Consider the following 24,062-nt stretch of genomic DNA (forward strand, 5'->3'; position numbering starts at 1 on the left):
TGAATAACCAGACATGGTGGCATAGCAATGACTTTAACACACTGAAATACCTCTACATTGTCCAAAATAAATAAATCAATTGCAGGCTTGCATAAGTGAAACATACTTCAACAGGTTTTCTAGCCCAATCCAGTCTTACAGCAGGTCCAGCTCTTCTTCAGCCACCCTTGACAGGCATGTGCATAACCTGGTTTGTGCAGGGTCCAAGAATGACACTTCACAGCTCATCAGACAACCTACTTGAATGTTTCTCTGCCCAAGGCATTAGGAATTTTTTTGTTAGTATCTAATTATAACCTCTGTGTTGTAAATTACACACATTCTTGTCCCATTTACTGAGGACAAGAGGAAAAAAACCCTTAAGATCTTTCCCCTACAGAAAATGTATTCAAAGAATCACACACCTCACTTTAGTCTTTCCATTGTTAACATAAAAACCTTCAAAGACCTGGCATTCTGACTTACAGTGATATTTGTCTCTCTCTTCTGGACTCTTCGCCCGTTTCTCTCTTGAACTGTGATGCTCAAAACTGCATGTAAAGAGCCAGCAAATGTACCTTGTTTTAGCAAAGCTCCATCTAACCAAGCACTATCTCCAACAGTCTTCAATAGCAAATAGTTAGGGAATAAGTTTAGGACTAGACAAATATGTAATACCTCACTGGAAAATACAACCTACTTAAACTCTAGTAGTTTACTGCTGAAGGATTTTCTTGACCAGAGAATACTTCCTATATTTTTTGCTTAACAATGATTTTTTAATCTAATTTGTCCTGTAATTCCCTCCAGGTTCCCCTATCATGAAAACCAAGTAGCATCAGAAGAACAATGAAAAATGTTTCCTCCTGCTCCACTGTGATATCCCTCTTACAGCGCAAAACGCCCTTGCCTAGGTAAATTTCCTCGCAGAGAAGCCCTTTCACAACTGGGGTCACCACTGCTTCCCCTGCCTTCACCTCTTCAGCTTAACATCTTTTTTGCTTTTTTTTGAGTTACGACTATGACCAGAACTGCACATGGCATTCCAGGAATGGCTGGAAACATTGTAAGTTTTGCTTTCCTCTGTTTTTCTAACACAACTTAGGATTCAGTTGTCCACTGACATTTCCACAGAACAATCATTATAACCCCAAGAGCTCATTCATGTGTCACGACAGACAGCTCAGAAAAAAACGTGTAAAATTATGATTCTCCCTTCAGATGCATTTTGTTAGATTTATATCCATGCAATTTTACCTGACATTTTACCACTTCACTACTCAGTACAAGGACCCTTAATAATCCTGTGCTGTTGTCCTTCGTGCGCTCTCAGGGATTTAGCCTCATCTCTCCACCTGGGCATCTTGCTATGCACCTCCTTTCCCAGATCAGTTACACACATGCTGAGCAGCATGATAAGGCTCCACCTGCAAACCCATTGCAGCCGCCTCCTCTCCTCTTCCTGCTCTGCTGTTTGCTCAAGGGTAAGAGGAAACACAGTCACGTGGGCAGTTTATTTTTGTTGAGAAGCTTTTCAGAGACTTTATTAAATGCCATTTGTAAATGCAATTAAACGACATCAATCCAACCTCCCTTGCCCACATGCTCACTGGTCCCTTCCAAGAGCTCCAACAGATTTTAGATTCATGATTCTTCTGCAAAAAACTGCTCTCTTCCTCAGTATATCACGTCCATCATGTGCCCTCAATTCTGTTCTTCAGAACAGTTTCTACTCAGTTGGCTGGCACAGCCATCAGGCCTACTCACAACAACAAACACAATTACTCTGTGGATTATCACAGTTTTTGTGAAGTACATGGTAGGGGGCACAAGAACTATAACAAACTGTACTGTCCCTCAGCTGAGCAATGCTTGCGAGAGCCAAGATAATTTCCAGATGTCTCAGTATCACAAGATACAAAGATAGGGGTAATGTCAACTTTAGCTATGTCTGTATCTTCTGTTTGACTAAAAAATATAATATAGAAGGAAAGACTTGATAAGCTTATTTTTGCAGGGAAAAGTCTGAAGGGGGCAAAACCATAAAACTGATGTAGGAGCCTGCATTCAGCAAGCATCCTGACTGTAGGTAACAAAAAGACAGACTACAGACAGAAACCATCACATAAGCAGCAACACTATTCAAAGGAAGGACTGATATAAAAAGTATTGATGGAGAATCATCTGACACCCCAGCATCACAAAAAATGCTGTCATGTAGTGTTACAAAACAATTCTGTTCCAGGGCACGTAGAAAGAGGAGTCACTAGTGATAAACCATCCTTTCAGCAACACACTTAAGATGCACTCCATTTGTTACCCACAGTCATAAACTAATGTGATGTTCACTGAATCTCAGGAGCAGAAGAACGTAACTAACCATCATTCAAATCCAATCAGTGCATCTATTTCAGAGTATAATGAAGAATTCATCAGCTAATCTATTTAGACGTCATTTCCAAATTTAAACATAAAAAAATTTCAGTGTGTTTATTATATAATATTTAACAGCATGCATATTGTTATATGTAAGAGGAGTCAGAGCATATCTTGCTTTGGAAATTATGCACTGGAAAATAATAGTCACGATCATTTTGCCATAAAAGCAACCAAATCTGATGACGCTAGAGACCTGCCTGGTCCAGTACCCCATCACTGACAGTGATCGACAGCAAGTGCTTAAAGAAGACTACAAGACAGAGGCAAACATGGAGATACTTCCTCAGAATATTTCCTCAGCCTGCAATGATTTGTACTCCCGCAGCTTCCTAAGTTTGTAATTCATAATGGTATATTTGATAGCTTGTGATGAATTTCATCTTCCAAGAATGTGTCCAATGGATTTCAAAATCCATGTACAGTACTTAGATCCACAGTGCCCTGTGGGAAGAAGTTCCGTATTCTGTGTGAAGCTGCAGCTTCTTGTGCCTATCCCTGTCAAACTGAGCCAAATTAGTTCCTTATACTTACAGCCAAAGAGCACAGTTAGCTCTCTACATATGTTTTCCACGCCAGACCCTTTTGAAATCTTGGGCAAATACCCCTTGATCTGAAAACGTGCCACTTTTCATTTTGTCAACTGATCTGCAATCCTGTCTACCAACACTTCAATCTTAAAACAAAACAAAAAAAGCCCAAAACAAAAAATACCTCACACAACCCCAAAACCAAACCAAACAAACAAAAAAAAGCCCAAGCAAAATGAAAACCCTCTCCTGAGTTAATACAGACACAAAGCAATGATACAGTGTTTTTGTTTCTGCTCTATCTGCCCCAACTACCACTTTCACTTTTCTCCATCCATAAGTTTCATAGATTCTCTGGTACCCTTCTTTCTTCTTGATGCATGAAAAAAAATTAATAGCGTTTATGGCTGCACCTTCATTGTATCTTCTCCTTGTACCAGCATGGTAATATTCAGATGAACCTTCTACACCTACATTAACAGCTCCTTTATTTATGTCCTACCACCCCCGCTGGGTGCTTCCCAGTGTCTCCCCATCCCTATGTCAGAGAACACCATGTATACTTCCTTCATATCACCTGCTTTCCTCTGCAGCCAGCCTCCCACAGCCAGTCTGTTCCTCTACCAAAACTTGTGCTTAGTCCCCTCTCTCACTTCACAGGTTTCAAATCATTCTTATTCCTTCCCCCATCAGATATTTCAAAGACTACTAACGCAGTGAAAGATGACAAGCTCTGGCCTCTCACACCCTCCTTTCCCTACAAATACCTATCTTCATTTTCCTCACTATAACCATTACTGATGCTTTCAAGCTGCTGCCTTTATCCCCTCTGGGGCTGCCATGATTTTTCCTCTTCTCTCCTCTGCAACACCTATCCTTTGATGCCTTCCCTTCCAAAAGAACACTTATTTTGTTTCAGCATGCTGCTTCTCTGGGACAGATGCCTACTTTGTTTCTGAAAGAGCACCTGGCATGCTGTGGGCATAAACAGACAAATAACTGTAGATCTGATATCAAGATTGCAGCAATGCTGACACACAGCAGACACAGGGAAGCTGTCTTATGACGAGGCATAGTGAGACCTGAATAATACAGGATCTTAAAAGTCACTAATGATCAAGAAGGCCACCCAAAGCCTTACCTTCTCACACCATGCAGCCTTTCGGCGAGTTACAAGCTTATGCAGTTGGTCACGGAGTGTCATTAGGTCTCTGGATAATCTGTCAATTTGCCCAGTCAGATTGTCAGCCCAGGGGCAGCACGAGGTCACCTTTGGCAGCTCGCTTCCCTCTACATGAGTGTCCTGGGACTCACACATATTTCCCTCTTCAGCCATATTATCTAACACAGTTTCCTAGAGGAAAAGCAATAAAAGTTACTCTTCATCAGAAGCAGAAGTGGTATGTCCCCCATCTTCCCAGTAATTCATAAGTAGAAATTCACCTCTGCCATCTCAATATACAATTGCTCCACAATTTCAGAGTTATTTTAAGAGATAACCTCCTCAGCTCACTTTAACATATTTCTAAGTTAGCAGAAAACTTATGCTGCTAATCTAGTTTATTTTAGAAAGTACTGAATACTGTGAGATACTTCATGCTTTAGTGTATTGAAGAGTAACACTCATGGGACAGAGATCATTACTGAAGAAGCTCTACATATGCTCCTTCCCCTCAAACTCTGAGGTTGGATGCATTCCTATGATGTTTTGGAATGACCAGGTACATGCTTACACTGTTCAGGACAGCCCCATCTGGTATGTGGCACAGCGAACTGTAACACCCATGAGATCACCTGTGCCCATGTAAAACTGCAAGTTGAAGAAGGCCAAGAAGTCCCTGCTCCAGGCTCTGTCAGCTCTGCTTTGACCATGAGCACCTAGCTGGTTCTAGAATTAATTTTGCAGCTGCCTTCAGAGATAGCAACTGTTATTTGAAATGCTAAAAAAAACCCCACCAAATAACTTCAGAGTCCTTGAAATGCATGCATCTGTATACACTGTGCACACAGATTATGCAGAAACACAGTTTTCAAGCCAGGGTAGCACAGCATAACTAAAGGACTCAGGCCTCTTCACTCAAAGAGTATTACATATTTATTTCCATATCGTTATCAAGAAGACATTAAATAGGAGAGGTCATAATCTCTTTTAAGGACATAATTTACATTCAAAATGATCTTTAGAAATTGGAGGAGTGATGTGAAAACAGTGAGGAGAAATTCAGCAGTTGAGCAGCATAATCTACACACAGGCAAGGAAAAACCAAATGCACAATTATTGGCTCAGCAGCCACACCACTGGAAGAGACATCAGAAAACCAGAAGTCACCAATGCTGCACTGTTAAAGTCAAGCACTATTTTAGAAAGTATAAACACAAGTCTCCATGATAGAACAGCTCTGACTATAACACTGATATATGGGGTTAGGCACCTGAAGTTAAACACAGACAAATGGGAGGGAAAGCCCCATATGAGAACAGCAACACCCATCAGAAGTTTGATTGAATGGCCCACAAGGAGACATTGAGAGAACCAATTTTGTTAGCCTAGAAACAGGAACTGGGAACACAGCGACATGCTAACAGACTTCACTTATATAAAAGATTGCTATAAAGAGGATGGGGATATTTTTATTCCCCTCACCTCCTCTTTCTCTCTCTTCTCTGCAGGTAGGTTAAAAACTCTGGCTTCATGCACACCAAGAGATTTTTTGGCTCATACAAGAAAAAAAAAATTTAGATAACTAAGAATTGCAAAAGATATCCTACAAAACCTCCCTTCTTAGTGAGCAACAGAACTGCAAACTGCCACAAAGGAGCACTGACCTCAGGAGCTCATGTTGACCAAAGGCCCAGCTCATGACAACACATATTTTGGACACCCACAGGCTAACAAACTGCATGGAATAAAATAAGGCTTTTGTTGTCGTTATGCGTTTTGTTGTTTGTTTGGTGTTGGCTTTTTGTTGCCATCGTTGTCAATTTGAAATTCACTGAATGACGGAATTTTAAAGAAACATTACTGCAGTCACTACATTTGCTATAGTTATGTCTTACGCTCCTGCCTACAACCATCAGAAAGACCTGGCAGTAGCCATACGAGCACCATCCCAGCTATCAGAGCAGCAATGTAAATCATGGGTTAACTGGAAAGAGAAAACTACTGTATCGTCAAAGCACATCTCATTCCCTCATATCCTACAGCATCTAGGAATAACCACCATCATCAGCAAAACAAAAGAAGAGAATTCAGCCTATAGAATTATTGAGAAAGAAGTGCTGGTTAGGTTTTTTGCAAGTATTTGTTTAGGACTTAACTCCAGGAAGCACACTAACATTCACAATACCCCCCACACTGTTCAACATGTCAGAGACAAACATTTTGGTGGATACACTGAAATGCCATTACATTTGCTGTTACATTTTGCCTATTTGGAGTCAGGCTTATGCTAGCATTGATGCTTTCCAAATAACCATAAATGATAGCCATGTAAAGCAAAAAGCATGACAAAACTAATGCCAATTTGAATGGCTTTGCATTGGAATTACCCTTCAAGACAGGTGATGTAATTTTATGTTCTTCTTTGACTTGCTTTTAGTGAGGAACAAGGCATATGGGCAATTAACAGTCAGCTCACTGATTCTCAAAATTTTGTAAACTCATACGGCTAATGTAGTGCTCTGAAGAATTATTTTCAGCAGCTGTGAATGGGCAAAAGTCATAGAGAAAAGTGAGATGGATGGTACCGTTTACACTCACTTGAGAAATCTTCAGATGCACAAAGAAAGGCTTATTGATTTTCTTGTGATCATTCAACACAGTTCAAGGGGAAATCGACAATGTCAACACCATTTGCCTAGGAAAAATGAAGCTGTTTCCAATATCAGCTGCTTGCAAATTTAGTTGTTCTCAAGTCTGCAATAAAGCTTAGAGGCCCTCTTCTGAAAAGTCATTTACTTTTAAGAAAACACACGATTGCTGCGTTTAAAAAACATTAAAAGAGATGAAGATCAGACATTTTCATTTGTGTTAACTATATGAAATTCTGCCACTTTGTCCTGCAATTACTCAGCTTAGCTGAGTCTTATTGAAGAAAACAGAAGAATGAAGGCGAACTAAGGAAACATGCCTTACTTTACAAAAGCCTTTTTCCTTTTTTTTTTTTCATGTGCTGTTGAACAGCTGGTTTGCAGCATTTATTTCTGTGAAAAGGGGCCTTTGGAAGTGGTCAACTACGCTAGAATCAAGAAAGCTGCACCCATCAAAATCAGTATGATTCATTACCATCCACTGCCAATAAACTGGTTCCAGTTGCTTCCACTCCAGAAAGGCTTCTAGCTGCATGGTTTCAGACTCCAGAAGCTGTAATAGCTAGAGAAAAGGAGACAAAGGAAAGAAAATCAGGTAACATGGATCACTTGTGAACTAAACAAGATGTGCATTTGGTCTGAAGAACAAGAAGTGCCAGTGGTATACAGGAAACATCATGTTCCTTCACATAAACACTGTAAAACCAGCTGCAGAAAAATGATGTGAAACACTCTTCCCAGCATCTCTGATTTGTTACCTCAAATGTACAAACACCACCAGCTTTTATATACATAAATGTGAGTTTCCATATTGTTTTAAGGGATCAAAGAGCCATAATTCTGACATATTAAGGCCTAGATGCACGGCCATCTTCAAATCTACATTTCCTTTCTACCAAAATAAGCTATGTTTCTCCAAGATAATTTTTTCATCTATCCATTCACTCACATATATCAAGGCTGTACAGTCTGAACACCTTCTCTTCCAGCCCATGTACAGCCTTCTCTCAGCTAAAACTTATATAGTTGGCTTTGCTCCCTTACCTATGGAAATCTCAGACCTCCAGTATCTCCTGTCCTCTCTGCCTTCCCCCAAAACACTTTCAGCCTTATTCAGATCACTCAAACTGAGATGATCTCCAATGCTCTGAAATAGCATGAAAGAGCTCCCTTTAAAAATGTTATATATTTTATAAATTGTCTGATCTGCTGCATGAGAAATCTCTCCCTTTACCTAAGAGCATATAAAGGAGAGAGGTTATGTTCTAGGTGTACAAATCATATTTTTTTCATAAACATATACGTAACATGCCTGTATGCACACGTGTATGGGGAAAGAGACACCCCAAGACTAAATATTTCCATATAAGCAAAACAAAAGTTCTTGGGAAAAATGACATATGAACAAATTAGATATAAATCAAGAGCTTACCAACTTTAACAATTTCAGTACTGGACATATATTTGAAATGAAGAATTTTAACACCAGTCTGACACCAAAGACAACTTTTTAAGATAACAAATAACAGTATATAGTCTCAAGGAGAATGGTAAGGACCAGATCAATACCAGTTAAACCCACCTTATATAGACAACTATCTTCTGCTAGCTTTGTTGGGTCTAGTTCTTACTACATAATATGGAATTCAAGTAACTGCAGAACATGAGTTGACTTTGCAATTTTATTCTGCAGATATAACTTTAAGATAAAGAAATCCAAGAAGGGAAAGCACTTTGCAAGACTAACTGCTGGAAATTATGAGCAGTTTGCTCTAAAACACTGCTGGAACCAAAATACAATTATTACACATTTGTTCACAGAACTAACACTTGGCATTATGCTTAATGACTCTGCTAGTTTCAAACTCAGCTGGTATATGAAAAGTGGAAGAAAGGGTTTCTGTCTCCTTTCTTTTACATAGGTATATCTACAGCACAAATGGCTTACATTATGGGATCTGATCCTGGCAATAAAACCCAGCCAAAAGGTTGATTAAATATTCAGGCAACAGCTAAGTTACTTGATTTTAAAGTAGCTTTGTAATGTAGTCATGAGCTCTGTGTGACTGCAGTATGAACATGTCTTGTGACATCTGAAAAGGGCTGAAGGCTGCAATGGGGAGCTTTTACATTTTAAGCCTTCAAAAACAAACAAAAAAAAATCTTAGTAAAAGCGTAGTCATCACCTTTAGTTTTAGTCTCACTAGAAAAGCTCCTGAATATTAAAAAAGCCATGTCACTTGCTTTCATACCCCAACTGAAAGGAGATGATTCTGAAACTTCACCAAACCTGTAAATGATCTGTTGGCATTAACTAACCTTACAGCAATCACAGCTTTCTGAGCAGGCTCCTAACATCAAGCCTTTCAGGATATTTTGCAATTTTTCTTCGTTTTCTTTTCTTCTCCACCCCCCCCCCCCGCTGTTCCATCAATTACACAAAACTTGAACAGCTCATTTGAAAGGATTCATTTGACTCACCTACTTGTGGCATCTTCATCTTTCACTAAAGTATTACCACCCTCGGAAATATCAGGCCAGCAAGTGTGTGCTAAATTGCTTCAGCCATAAGTCACCAATGGGGTGACTATACCACTCATCCTAGGAGGACAGTTTTTAACCTAGTTGAAGGACTTAAAGCACTGTTCCTGGACACCAACATCCTCTGCCATCCTTTATATGGCCCTTGCAAGACTCTGATGTTATCACAGCAGGGAAAATAAAGCAGAACACAATAAAAACTATGTATTACAAATATCCTTGAGATACCTTAGCAAAAACATAAAACCAAATAAATATTCAAGGCAGGGACAGGGCAACAGATTGTATACCTGCATGCCATTCATTCAGTCACAACATCAGTCTCCACATAACCTAGGGTGACAGGCTCTCACTACCTACACTTGCAAAATGAGCATCTATCTGGATCAGTGAGTTTGAGGTTAACAGTGTACATTTTCTTAGGTCACTCGCTGCAGTCACAGCAGAGCCGGTATTTCAGCTGTATTTGCAATAGTGGAAACTAAAGCCCAAATTGTACCTCTGCGTTTTCCCCAAATACTGCGCCTTTTCTCATTCATTTAACATGAACAACAGCTCACCCAGAGATGCCTTTATATGTGATAAGTAGTTCCACTTCTGCTGCTACATAAACATCTAAAAATGTAAGACAAATTTGCACACTGCAACTAAAGCTGCCTGCTCATTTTGAGTGACCTAAGGACCCAGATATTGTCACGCCTCCTAATGAAATTTAATGACTAATATCTGCAGAAAAGCATTAATTTTGTCTTATGAGCAAAGTGAAGCAGGAAGTCAAAAATGTGCCTCACGTAGATATCTAAGTCATGCTTATGGATAACGCATGAAAATCGTTTTTCCCTCCTTCATTCTTCTGGAGGAAGTTATTGCTCTAAAATACTTACACTGAGATAAAAAGTAATGACAAATTCAAATTGTTAATCTCTGTGGAGAAGTAATTCCATAATGAACGCTGAGAGCAAACATTTTGCAGTAACAGCTTCTCTAAACCATTGTAAAGAAATCATCACTGGTGCAAACAATTTGCAAGCAACAGCCTTGCTATAGAGGCTAAACTGTGTTTAACGGAGCTGTCTCAGAGCAGGCTGCCACGAAACCTCAGAGTGATGCAGAAGAATGCGAACTCTAAAGAACAAACCTTGCTTCCTCTGACATGTGGCTGTGATCTCCAAAGCCAAACATCAAGCATTCAACACAGCTCATGGACTCAGGAAACTTTGAGAACTTCATCTACAAAAGTCCTAGGTGACCACATCTTCTAAATGGTTTTGGATACTCAACGGAAGGCCAAAGTTGAGGCTTCTGTGGTACCCACAAATCTAACGCACACCAAAATCATTATTTGAACATATTTTTAATTACTTTTTATGTTGAGCCAGCAATTTTTTTCATATTATTTACTAGCATACTACTAAATTCATTAACGCCTGTAGAGTGTTACAGAAATCAATATTTAATAATTTGCAGCATAATGCATCCTTTTCATAAGCTCAGTTCCAGAGAGCTCCCTACAATGCGTATTTAATCTCTGATGTCCCCAGATCATAATTCAAGTACCATATCACTGGCAAAAATATTTTTAATCAAAAATTGCTCTGCCTAAATATTCAGAAAATCACCCTACTGTTAGACAAAAAACAGTCTTTCAGCAATAAATTATGTTTCTTGGCTCAGAGACAAAATACTGCTGATTCATCACCTATTCATGTATGACTGTAGATAGAAAACTTGCACTGGAGTCCAGATCACTGCAAAACTCACTCACAAGGCCTAAGACAGGCTTAGACAGGGGTGGCTTAGTGTGAAATCTTATATGGGGAAAGTATTAAGACTATTTCATACTTTTATTTGTTTGGTAGGAAAATACTTTATCCAACTGAAATTTTGGTAATCCAGTCTGGATACAAGTTCTGAATACATAACAACCAAAAAAATGCAAAGAAAGGAGTAAACACTCATGAAAAAGTTACACAGTTTACATTATCAGAAGTAAATCATAACTGGGATTAAGGCTTTAGAGCCCTAACCAAGCACCAGATGAAATAAAATAATTACATCAGAGCTGCTATCAATACACAGCTCCCTTACAAAAAAAAAAAAACACCAGCACTTCTTGACAAATGAGAGCCTCTTGGCAGGCTGGCTCTTAGGTGGGTGACATTTTGTTTCAAATGGCACATACTGCCCAAATTGCACATTAGCAGAGATAAGTTTTGAAACCTCATCACAAAAAAAGCAGAGAAAATCTTGGTATCATAAACATCTCAGGCTGGGACAAAAAAGTAACACTGTAGGTGGACACGCTCAGTGCTCCAAGATTCAGTTCCACTTTGCGATTTATTCAGAAGCAAAGCTAGCTTAAGACATTCCCATATACCTCTTGAAGCCTGAAGCAAAAATAAATAGGCCTGAAAACTAGAAAGTCACACTGGAGTAGTGTGAAGTACAAGGAGCTGAAGAGCAAAACCCAATAGTCCAATAAGCAGCCTCTAGCCACAAGGCAAATAAAGAACTGAAGTAATTTCTCTCCCTGTGAAATATCATTGAGGGTTGAGACAAAGCAGGAGAAACATTCTGTCACCCAACCATCACAAGGCTCCTTGATTACAGGCTCAGATCAGAAATTCAGAGATCAGAAAGGCTCCTTAATTACAAAAGTGCATGAGAACTTCCCCCATGAGCTATGGACCCCATAGGGACTTTCACTGAAACACTAGCAGGGATGAGGGAAGGTCCTCTGTAGCTCTAAAAGCAGGTATTTCTGTGTTTAGTGAGCATCATCTTTTCTGGAATTGTAATGCTTTGGGGTTTGGGGGGTTTGGGGTTTGGTTTGGTTTGGTTTGGTTTTGTTGGTGGGGTTTTTTGTGCTACAAACTGTAAGGGAAAACAGGATTTGGATCTTTTGCTGAAGACAAAATACATAAAATATAAACCACATCAGCTTTGGGTGAAGGAGTGTAATTCCAAATGCTTGGATGTGTACAAAACCCCCAAACAACTAAAACAAAATCTGTAACTTTTCCACTTGCCAGCATCAGTTTTATACCACTGCAGCTTGAACTTCAGCTATCTCAGTTTTACATTGCTGAGAACAGGGAATCAAACCACCAGTTAAAAACTTAAGTGACAAAAATCATCATTATAAAACATAATTACTATTTGTGAAGGGATTTAGAAAACAGCTGTTTAAAATGAAACTGAAAGAAAATGGAATTTAAAGCAAACAAAATGAGGCATTTGGCACATAAAAATTGTACCACAGCTTTCACACTGATAAGCAATGAACTGGGGTGTACTAACAATGACATTCACTTGCCGAGCAACAGGTCAATGAATGGACCACTTTGCATTTTTCCTTATAGAAATGGCACCTATTAGAACAGGGAAAAAAGATCAGAAAAAAGAAGACTGAAGTGCAAGTTTTATACTTTAACAGCCAAGATCAAGATGTATGAGAATGGAAAAGGTACACATTTTCTTCCCCAAAGGTACCACCAATTTTGGGTGCCTAACTTGGCATACCTAAAGAGCCGAATTTTTCAGGAAGTACTAAGTACCTTTAACTGAATATATGCTCAATTATGCACATCCAGTAGGTACCAAAATAAAAATCTCAATTTACTTCAGAGAAACCCAGCCAGAGGATTTCAAAGGAAAGCACCAAATCGTATCACAGTACTGCCTGACAGCTGTTCATATTGCACAGCCAACCAGAACCTCAATGTAGCTGATGTCAAAAGAAGACCATTATTCATCTCCCTTATTCACACTGTTTCTGTACACAGAACAAAGTATTACCCATACTCAGGTTTTTTCCTCTCCTTCCCCCACCCCCCATACTTGCCCATTTTCCTATATTTTGAAAAGACTACAAAACCGCACATAGAAATCAAGAGGAACAAGCAATTCCTGATTTGCTTTTTAAACTTATCTAAATTCAGAATTGATGCTGTATTTCTGAACAGCATCAATATCCTGGTTTCCGTGTGTTTACACACTGAATAGTACTACATCATGAAGAAGTGCTAGTCATATGAAGAGCATTTCCTTTTCTTTGGGTGTGTGTTATGACTACTAATTTCAGCAGGGGAACTAACCCTCTAGGTTTTACCCTGCCCGCTTTATTATCCCATCCATCCTTGCCACCAGCTTATTATATTCACCTACTGCGCCCTTTCTTGACATTCTCATTTGGCATTTGGCAGTGAAGAGACAAAAACAGTACCCTTACACCAAGCCAAAGAAAAGCCTGTATTGCAAACACCTACTAAGCCAAGGGGTGGGCTTTTTTTCTTCCCTTCAGATTTAGTATTTTCTCTTCAAAATACAGGGTTGCATAGCACAAGTTGTACACAGGGATGTCTTAAAACTCCTGTTGAGGGTATGGGTTCACCTGTTCTCAACTGAGTACACCAACAGGTTGCCAGGCCCAGCCACCACACTAAGGCTCCCAAGCTTCGTTTTCCCTCAATGTCTGCTCCATGCAAGAACAGGTGCTCAGAGGCATATGGCAACTACCTTCTGATGCAGACCTTTCCACAGATGCCTGCCAGCTCCCTGCCACCTTCTTTGCCCACTGGCCTGTAAGGACTAGGTGATCCTTAACCTAGGACTGGATGAGCACTGACATACAGGGCTTCCCAGATCTGTTTTAAGGGACAGCTCGTCAAGAACAGAGCTGCATGGCTTCATCTGCACTCACAGGACACCATCAGATGGGCATCATGGCTAGGACTGGCTTGTACAGCATCCACAGCAACAGAAACCCAACCTCTGAGCACTAACAATTATAAATGTTAAATAAAATTTAGCTCTCACACAAAGACAGAAAAAGAAACATGAAGAAGAATGGCTTCCACCATTGTGAGACCCAACAGCACATAATTATCAGAGATTTCATTCTAGTGAAACAATGAGTTTAAGAAGTTATTCAATATGGGATTAGTGTGAGTTTGGCAACTTGATATGAATAGTTTCTCCCAATCTAGCTCTTCTTTGACAAGCCATCTTAGCCTGCCATGCATGCAGGTATTTCACACATTTTTAAATATGCATTATTGACTAGAGAAACTACTAATTTAAAGTCTGCTACAGTCTCCCTTATGTCAATTAATTTCTCTCGCTAGGCTCTTAACACAGTCCTTTAAATTAGCAACAAACATATTTTAAAAGAAGCACAGATCTGAAACCACTTGCAAAGCATGAGTAACAGCTGATTGTATAACTCTACTTCCTTGGCTATTTAAAAAAAGAAAAACTACCTGCCAATAGAGCTAACATTATGGGCAAACTGCACACAAAGTTTAATTTTACAAGGCTATAAAAAAAAGCTTCACCTGTCTTCTCCCTATCTGAGCCGCATTCTCAGCTCTGAAAAACACAGTTGTCGTGGTTTAAACCCAGCCAGACAGCTTGTGCACTCACTCCCAGTGAGTGGTGCTGGGCTGGAAGCAGTCAAGGCCCACATCCCCCCTGCCCCGGGGGCTCCCCCCCTTCCCCACTCACGGAGGGATGGGGAGGAGAATTGAAAGAATGCAACTCCCACGGGTTGAGATAAGAACAGTCCAGCAACCAATGTACAACACAAATCACCACCGCTACCACCACCAACAATGATAAGAGATAATAACAAGGGAAAAGAGCACAATACCACTCGCCGAACAACGAGTCCGACCCAGCAGAACCCCTGTCCTTCTGGGTAACCCCCAGTTACATCCTGGGCATGACGTGCTGTGGTATGGGTCAGGTGTCCTGTCTCTGCTTCCTCCCAGCTTCCCTCCTCCCTGGCAGAGCATGAGGCTCACCAAGTCCTTGGCCAAACCAAAACATCATTGTTATCAGCTCTGTTCCCAGGCCGAAAGTCAAAACACAGCACTGCACCAGCTACCAAGAAAGAGAAAAATGACTGCTACTGCTGAACCCAGGACAACAGTTTAGCACAGCTTTCCAGCAACAGTTCAGTTGTGACCAAAACTATATGAATTTAACTCTAGTTTGCTTCTTTAACTAGCACAAAGCTAGAGAATGCAACAGTCCTGTTTTGCTTGACTTTCTGAATGGGTGTGTCTTTTTCATGCAGTTGTGAATGCAGGACAACAGAGGTTGCAGTGAGGGATCACAAGATCGTCATAGTTCTCGGGCACTTCAGAAACAGCCTTCATCAATAGGTATATTTTGGCACTAGACTGACAAGCCTAAAGTCTCTTTTCCAATAGAAATGGGTAACTGATTTCTCTTTTAGATGAAAGCAACAGTAAAGACTCCATAAGCAAAGATGCTCTGCACTCTCTAGTGGCTACTGTCAGCTTCAAGGCACAGCTGAAGAGATGGGTTATGAGTTTTAAGCTCCTTACCTTTACACTTTTTCCCTGAGATTTAATTTGTTCCCTCAGGACCTAATTTCCCAGTTAAGACCCACTAGGCTGGACCACTGAAACCCTTTCAGACTCCATCACAAGAGAATGGCAGCAAGTAAGCAATTCTCATTCTGAAGTCTCCTACCAAGGAAAGTTAAGAGGCAGCATGACCAGGGTATTTCAATATGAATGCTGAAACAAGGCACCCCGCACACCACACATGCCCCTGCACATCAGCCTCAGCTGATAAATGGGAATTTCATCATTCAGCTCACACACACCAGATATGATGCTGATATAACTTTTTCTATAGCACCTGCCATAGAGCACCTGACCATAGAGCCTGCCTGGCCTCCCTGTGTTGGCCCAAAGCATCATCTGAGTTGGGGCAGCTTGCTCCCACCACTGGGTTCGTTAGCACTTCCACAGAAAAAGGTTATCCAGTGCCAACTGATGACAAAGCACCTCAGCCTTGTCTCTCCAACTTATTAATTCCAGCTGCATTGTCTCAGGTGGAATTATATTATAGTGTATCACTGTCATTGTCACAGCATTCAAATTACATTAAGTATGGCATAAAACAAGCAAAAGCACAAAAGCAGCAGTGAAACTCAGTATCACCCTATCAGTTTCTCTGTCATTGGCAATCACAACCAAGTGTTCATATCAGTCAAGCCATACAGTACCATATATATCCACTGTGTTTCAGAAATAGCTTCCTTTCTTATGGTGTAGGAAAGTAAGATATTGCTGCTACATAGTCCAACAATTTATGGAGTCCATGATGAACCACTGCATCATTTTTCAAGGACCAAGAACTCTACATGCTTGGTCAATAAAATGTACTAAGTAATAACTCACCCCCTAGAAATGGTGATGGCAACTCCAGAACTGCAGCTCTATTAACTCCTCTTTTTTTTTGGTATGGCTAGGTTTAACTGAAGGCAATATTAATGACAAATTGCAGCCTAGGGAAATTTTCAGATGAAGGTAATAATGCCATGAGGGAGAACGATTTGCTTTAGTGTAGCTATATAGTGCTGCTAGGTCTTCCAAAAAGACACTAACTGCAGCTAGAGACCACCTTGCTTAAAAACTATCTAAAGAAATACTTTAGCACTAAAACTGTCTGGAAAAAAAAAATACAGCATCCATTCCACAAAGGGGGACTCGGAAGTGAAATCAGGTACAGAGTGCAACAACTACATGATTCATGGCTGCGTGACACGCAAGTACTTGTCATCTGAAGAGGCTCTCATGCTAATTACCATCAGCTGCCGAGAGAACCACATAGGTGGCAAGGGACCGCTAGAGGTCTCTAATTCAATCTCCTTCTGACTGCCAGGCACTCAGGGTTCTGTCAAGCAAGTCCAGAACATCAACAACAGAGATGTCACTCCTCCAGCATCTAGTTCCATGTTTTGACCACCGTCATGGCAATTTTTCCCCCCTTGTATTTGGCCATAATGTCTCATGTTCCAGCCTCTGCCTGTCACCCTCCTCCTCTCTCAGTGCACCTCCGAGAAGAGCCTGGTGTGTGCTCCAGCTCCAAACACATCAGTGGCCTTACTGGACTTGCTCCTGTATGACACTGTCTTTGCACTGGAGAGCCCAAACCAGACACCCAGCACTCAGTGTCATGAGCACTAGACAGAGGGACAGGACTGCCTCCCTTTGCTCTGCCAGCTGTTTCTGTTAGCAGGGCCCAGGGTGCAGTCAGCCTTTGCTGCCTGGGCAGACTGCTGGCTCCTGGGCAATTTGCCTTCCTCCTGGAATCCCAGGTATTTGGTTTGATTTGTTTGGGGTTTTCTTGCAAAGCTGCTTATTAAGCAGTCACCTCCCATCCTGATGCAGGCCTTTGCACTAGACTTTATTAAGCTCCCTGAGGCTCATCTCAGTTCATTTCTTCAGCCCCTCCTGGTCCCCCTGAGTGGCAGCACTGCCCTCAAGTGTATTCAATTTGGTATTGTTCACACACTTGCTGGTGGTGTGCTCCATCCCATCATGCAAGCCACAAATAAGATGTTAAACAGTACTGGCCCAGAAGCTGATCTCAGAGAGACACCACTAATAATCAGGCACCAATTTGAGTTCAGTGGCCCAAACAATCTTCTACTCACATTACAGCTCACTTATCCAACCCATCTCTAACCAGTTCGGCTATAAGGATTTTCCCTTAGTGATATGTAAACACAGGCACATTCTCCATCCTTGTCTTTCTCAAACTGCTTTAATTACATGTCTTTGCCTCCTTCTCGGATGGAATACTCCACACTGCTTCGAAAGGGAACCACAGGCAGGAGCTGAGGGGACTGCGGAGGTGGAAAGTGTCTGTCCCAGAGCAGGTGGAACCGAACCAGCTGGTAACAGCAGGCATCAGATGAGCAGAAAACCATCTGACACCACAGACAGTGCAGGGAAGGAGAAACAGAGGAGATTGTTTTGATCATATTTATTCTTTGAGATTTAAAACAGTTTAGCTCCTGCAGAGGCTTCTTTCTCTCTGCAGCACAAGGAAAAGTCACTCCCTATGTTTCTAACCTCTCCAACCTCCCTAAATTAACTCTCCCATAGATAGTAATTCATCCTTTCTCCTGTCATCAACTCCAAACACCCACCCTGACCCTCCAGCTGCTTCTTGGCTCTGGACAGTCTCTGTCCATCTTCCAGGCAGGACCTGGAAGCCAAGCCCCACTGCTTTCAGAAGGGAGGGAAACCTGCAACAGCAGCACAACAGGGATGACCATGGAAATTAGGAGAGGAATTCCGCTTGCAAGACAACTGGTCCAGTGCCTGCCCCAACAGGGAGACTGCTTTGTGAAACCACACAAAGCATATGAAGGTAAATCATCTATATTTAACTATTTTTCAAAGCCATCCCTTCTAAAACTGACTCGAATCTGCCTTAGAAATAACAATATACATTATCTTGCACGATTTGATTGCTCTTGCTTCTACAGTGCACAGCTGGCCAGGCCCTTTCATTTTCTTAAGGATCAGAAACTCAGCTACAAGTAGACACTATCTAAAAGCAGCTTTGAAGCCATTTGACCTCTAATTCTTCCTGATTTTACACAGATTACAAGGTTTGCATACGCTCTGCCTTATTTTTGCAAATGAGTACCTGATCTACCATTTCCAAGAGGTTTCAATAGCTACTACAGCAAACCATGCTTTATATGATAAATGTCAGCAAATGAACTGAAAACCAATTGCTGTGGTATTTCAGAAGGAAAATGACATGGCAGTTGAACAACTCCTTCTGTAGAGTGAATCATTAAAAAAATGCAGGAATTAAATTCTTTGTTCCTGCCATGCAGCACGGGTGGGCAGCACATGCTGTCACTGACAGTTTCTTTGCTTTCTTAGTGCTTACTCTTTCCTTGCAATGAAATGTGAGAAGAAAAAATGATACCTGAATCACTGAGAGGTTTTTTTATTTCATTTTTAAAATGTTTTCTCAAGTAGCCACTCTCCTACTCTACAGGCAATACATAATAACAATCAAATCACTCCATTTGCAATACAGTATCCACTGTTACTCCAGTAATTGCGAGGAGGGGTTCCCATGTACACAGCTGGAAGAGAAAAATACAACAGCTTTTTCCATTTTCAATAATCTTCAACATACCAAGCTTCAAAGCAAGAGCCTTCTCCCCCAAAAAATCAACAATAATCCAATTACTGCTGGATTTTAAAGGTGATCTACGCAGCGCCACTAAAAGAACAAAAACTCTTTAATGTATTGAAGCATCCTCACACACAAGGAAACTGAGGGTTTCCCAGTATAGCTCATCCTCCCTGCAGGCTCTGAATCTCTACCTACCCCAGTGTAGGGGACTTCACTGTGCACAGTACCATGGAAGGCACTCTGCTCCTGGCATTGCACAATCAGAAGACCAAACCAGAGATTAGCCAGAGAGAAAGAATAAATCTTTCAACGAACATAACCCACAGGGATTTAAAGCCAGCTCTTGCTCTGTTGTTCAGCTTACCAATATCAGGGCACCAAGGGGAAAGCAGTCGTCTAGGACACGGCAGGACCGTCAGGCAGGGTCAAACAGCCAGCTCAGATCAGCCAAGTACCATAGATGCTCTCCTAACCCTGCTCATCATATAGCAGCACAGAGGCTATATTCTGTTTGAGCCTGCAAGTGCCCTTCATATTAAATCCATTCTTACAAGCCTCCACTCCTTCTTGTTTGAACAACCACCATTAAAAATCGAGTACTCTGGATCACTCAGCTCCCTCGAGCTTTCTTGTGAGCCTGCAGGCCTCCTGCACTTAGGTGCTGGAGCACCATGTATAATTCAGTATGTTATCAGATCTGCTCTTCTCTGCAATATTAATGTCAGCTCCCATGTTAGCTCTCACCAATCTGACTATGATGCATGTAAAACATCTAAAGTAACTGTGGCTGCAACAACATCACAATAAGTGAAGTAATTTAACGGGCTAGGGGCAAGCATCGGCTTTGACTGGCAGTGTTATTCAGAGCTCATAGCAGTAAGCATGTTTTACACTTTTAATACACAATCCAATAAGAGAACTGCTAAGGTTAGAAATTTAAGCACTCAAAGTTTAAAAGTGCCACAATTCAAGCTGTCTAAACTACACTAGTTTGACCATCCTGTGCGTACAAGGTCTAGAATTACATGACCAAAATATTTCGCTTCAAAATCTGTCTCACCCGGGGCCCGGAATGGCTGGTGCTCACTCCACAAGCTATTCCTTTTCCTTATAAATTGTATATTATTCTGTCTATTCTTCAGAGGAAAGCCACAGACTTATTTGCCATACATCACCCAAACCCCATTCTGAAGACAGAATTTTTATCTTCCACATAAACAAGTTCTCTTTCCTAATGACCCATGTGAGACAAAATGATAATATTGTTGCCATTTTACAAATGGGAAATGAAAGCAGAGAGATGAAAGTGAAATGTTTCCATTTCTTATGGTTGCATTAACTGGGACTTCCGAGACCTGATTTTCAGGGAATTTTAAAATTACCATAAAGCACTTCATGGATACACCCAGACAGCACAACTCAACAGCTTGCAGAAATGCTTTATGTAGTTTTCAGAGTTGGCTCCTGAGCCAATGTAGCTCCTTCAGCTGAGCAGCTCGAGTGGAAGACACCAGGCAGCTGGCCCAGTCTGCATTAACACACACAACTCTACTGACTTTAGGATCCAGCCTATTGCTTCAGCATGTGCTGAAGGACTTATTATACCATCTGGGGTTAAATCTGACATTACTAAGTGATGCTGCCTGCATGCTCAAACTCTGTAGGAGATTCAAGCACAGGTCCCACCAAGTTCAGCACCAGCTGGGAATACTCAACATTTCCAGAAATCAAAACACTGAGCATCAAATTGTTCACAAAGAACGTGAACATCCCATTGGCAGCCCACCATGGAAAGCCTAGCTGAAGTAACTTGCATTATTTAACGTAAGAACTGAAAGGCACAGAAGATTGTGGCTCTCCAGGACAAAGCTCTACTGTCTCAGCTATTAAGGCTTCCTCCTCTTCCAACAATTTGCCCGCTAATACAACTAATTCTTCACCTTCCTCAACCATTTTCTCCACCACAGCTCTGGCTCAGAAACAAGGCACTCTGCTCTCCATCTGATATAATGGTTCTGGGATAAAGTATCCTAATAAACATGCATTGCACTGCAACACCGTACTCCAATTTAGACAATGAGTATCTTTTGTGTTTTTAGAAAGATACATCTGAAAATTCCTCCTGCAGCATTCAGAGATGCCCAGATGCCTGCAGGACCATAATCTCTAGAGGTACTACATATGCTTCAGACTCTTGGGTCAATAGACTAACTAGCAGCAGTAGTAGGTTGTCCACCTGGACCATTGCTGAAAGGGGATGACATTTTCCTGCAAGTAGGAAATTTCTCAGAATCCCACAAGGAGCAAGACAGTGCTTTAAGTCTTTAGACAGACTCATTTTCCCTGTTCTCAGCTCCCTACCCTAATCCTCCTCTCTGGTCTTGACGTCCCTGCCCATATTCAGCCCGTTCTGCCACAGCCTCTCTTTAACGCCTCACTCAAGTCTCTTTTCATCCAGTTAGTCTGAATTCTTTCACATCATCAGAGCCACCTTGCTTCGCCCAATGCCCTCACACAGGCCTCCTACCCAGGGATCTCTTCCAGCTTCTGACTTCACTGAACAAGAGCCAGAGCAAAAAGGCTCTCCACTGGCCATTCTATCCCTTTCCACTGCCTGTCTAGAGCCCAACTTCTGCTCCCAGCCTGCAGCTCCTAACACAGTCACGTTTCCCATGTTCTTCAATGAATAATATTAGAATGGCTTAGTAAAAGCAAGTTAAAGACAGGAAGAGAGGAAAACTTGAATACTTTAAAAGGGCAAATGCATTTGCTATTTTTATTCAGTACTGTGGCAAGCATAATGATGCAAATTCAAAAAACTTGTCATAATTGACCTTTTCAAAACATACGTGTCTATGGGCCTAACATACAATTCATCGGTGAACCCTGAAATTGATTAAAGATCATCAGTTCTAGAACTACTTCTAATTTCATCATTAAAATACTTAAGATGTACCCAACAGCAATCATCAATTAAAAATAAACTTGCTTAAAATGGGTAAAAATTTTGATGCATTGGGTTAGAAAAACCCATGCCTTAAAAAAGTTCTGTAAAAGAAAAACAAATGTTGTTGCTACAAAATCTATCAGCTTACCTGCTGTTCTGAAAATTCAAGTGCCAGAATCCAAACATTCTGGTCATTAGAAGCCTTGTAAGCAGATTTATTAAGTGGTCAGGAGTCACTACAGATTCAAACTAAGCTTGTTCTAGCAGTGCATAGAGTAAGTCTAAAAATCTCATTGTGTTCCAGTCGTTCGGGGCTTGGCTGTCTCTTCTGCCCTACTGCTCTGAGAATTGTGTCACAGCTCACACAGAGCCTGGCATTACACTTAGTAAAATGAATCTGCATGAAGATTTCTGTGGAGTCAAGACTCACTACAGAGAAATTTCAGACAGAACATGCGCAGAAAAAACAAAACTAAACAAATCCCCCCACATTTTCACAAATCCTCACAAGCCCTGATGCAGTTACTCTTGAACTTTATGCTGTAGTATTTTTTATGCAGGGTCCATTTGAAAAATTTCAAGTATTTTTTTTCCTTTCAAGAAACTGAAAGACAATGACAAACAGGCAAAGCTTCCCTTAATTAGAACTGTAGTTACAACACGAAATGCTGATCCTGTTCCATGACAGAAATGGCAAAACCGTGGCTTTAACCAAGGAAAAGAAGCAATGAACATATAAAAAGCTGAGTGCCAGATCAAAAAGAATTAGTTGCCAGAGCAGCGCAGAAGATAATGAATCTAGGCCAATTTATACCAATGAAGGCAGTTTATCCTTGAAGCTCAAGGTCATTCTTTCAGAAAAGATAATTTTTTTTTTCTGGAATTTGTATGCAGTGCAAGCCTTTGCCTCCTGAATTCATCTTCTACAGAACAGCATCACACACTATAGCGTGAATGCGACTTTTTCTGTCGGTATCTACACTGAGAATTGTGTTGGTTCAACTGCTTTTTGTACAACAGATGAAAGGACATCATAAAATATCAATGGTGCCCTAGCAGGCTCTCTGAAATTCAAATAAGGTTACATACCCTTCACCCCTACCATACAAGACCATAACAGGGTTGATTCCAGAAATACTACAGGCTAGCACAGGTCTGTGTCAATCAATGAAGTGACACAGTGTCAAGCTTAGCAGCAGGATTTAAACTGTTTATTTTCATTTAGCGGCTGCCTGCAGTGTCTGTCACCACCAGGAACATTCCATGAAGTACCAAACAACCAGGAAAAGGACACCAAGTATCGCCTGAAACACAGCAGCTAGAATTATTCTGCCATAGGTACTCCATTTTCACCCAGGACAGTCAGCAACTTAGAATCCATTTCTGGAGAAGATGCAATAGCATTGCAGTTATTCAGTAACCAGTTGAATAATTTGTATTAAATAACAGGCTTCACTTTTGCTGCTCTGCCTTCACAGACATTCCAGGAGGTGGTGCTGTCACTCAGATGGAAATGGACCAAAAACTCTCACGTGGTGTTTGTGCCCTGAATATACTCGTTGATCTTACCATTTAACATGCCTATGCAGCTAAAATACTTCAGCAGATCAGGAAGACTTCATGCAAGAAGTGCACAAGCCCATATGTGCAGGCATATGATGCAAAGTAAAGACTCAAATTTCATGCAAAGTAACTAGAAAATTCAAAGCCTATCAGCTCCCAGTCTGAATGAACTTGTTCTGAAAAGAACAAAGCTCTTTAGTGCTTTGCATGAATTAAAACCATGGGCTATTACTCACAGGGAATAAACCTGTTGTGTCACCCATCCCTAA

General features: G+C 41.0%; 1 protein-coding gene across 4 annotated transcripts in view; it reads right to left on the minus strand.

The window, feature by feature from the left end:
* The window catches only part of TEDC1 (tubulin epsilon and delta complex 1), a 77,513-nt gene that overhangs the window by 21,534 nt on the left and 31,917 nt on the right, over positions 1-24,062 (minus strand). For 2 of the 4 annotated variants that reach the window (XM_061345389.1, XM_061345386.1), the window contains 2 exons: positions 7,231-7,317; positions 4,087-4,299 (listed from right to left, as the gene is read on the minus strand). In XM_061345389.1, coding sequence (XP_061201373.1) covers positions 4,087-4,299; positions 7,231-7,317 — 300 coding nt within the window. The remainder of the gene's footprint in view (positions 1-4,086; positions 4,300-7,230; positions 7,318-24,062) is intronic. The other 2 variants (XM_061345387.1, XM_061345390.1) reach the window with 2 other exon arrangements.

This window comes from Neopsephotus bourkii, unplaced genomic scaffold (genome assembly GCF_033783945.1).
Source record: "Neopsephotus bourkii isolate Nb327-2 ecotype Australia unplaced genomic scaffold, CSIRO-AGI_Nbou_v1 NB_234, whole genome shotgun sequence".
NCBI lineage: Eukaryota > Metazoa > Chordata > Aves > Psittaciformes > Psittacidae > Neopsephotus > Neopsephotus bourkii.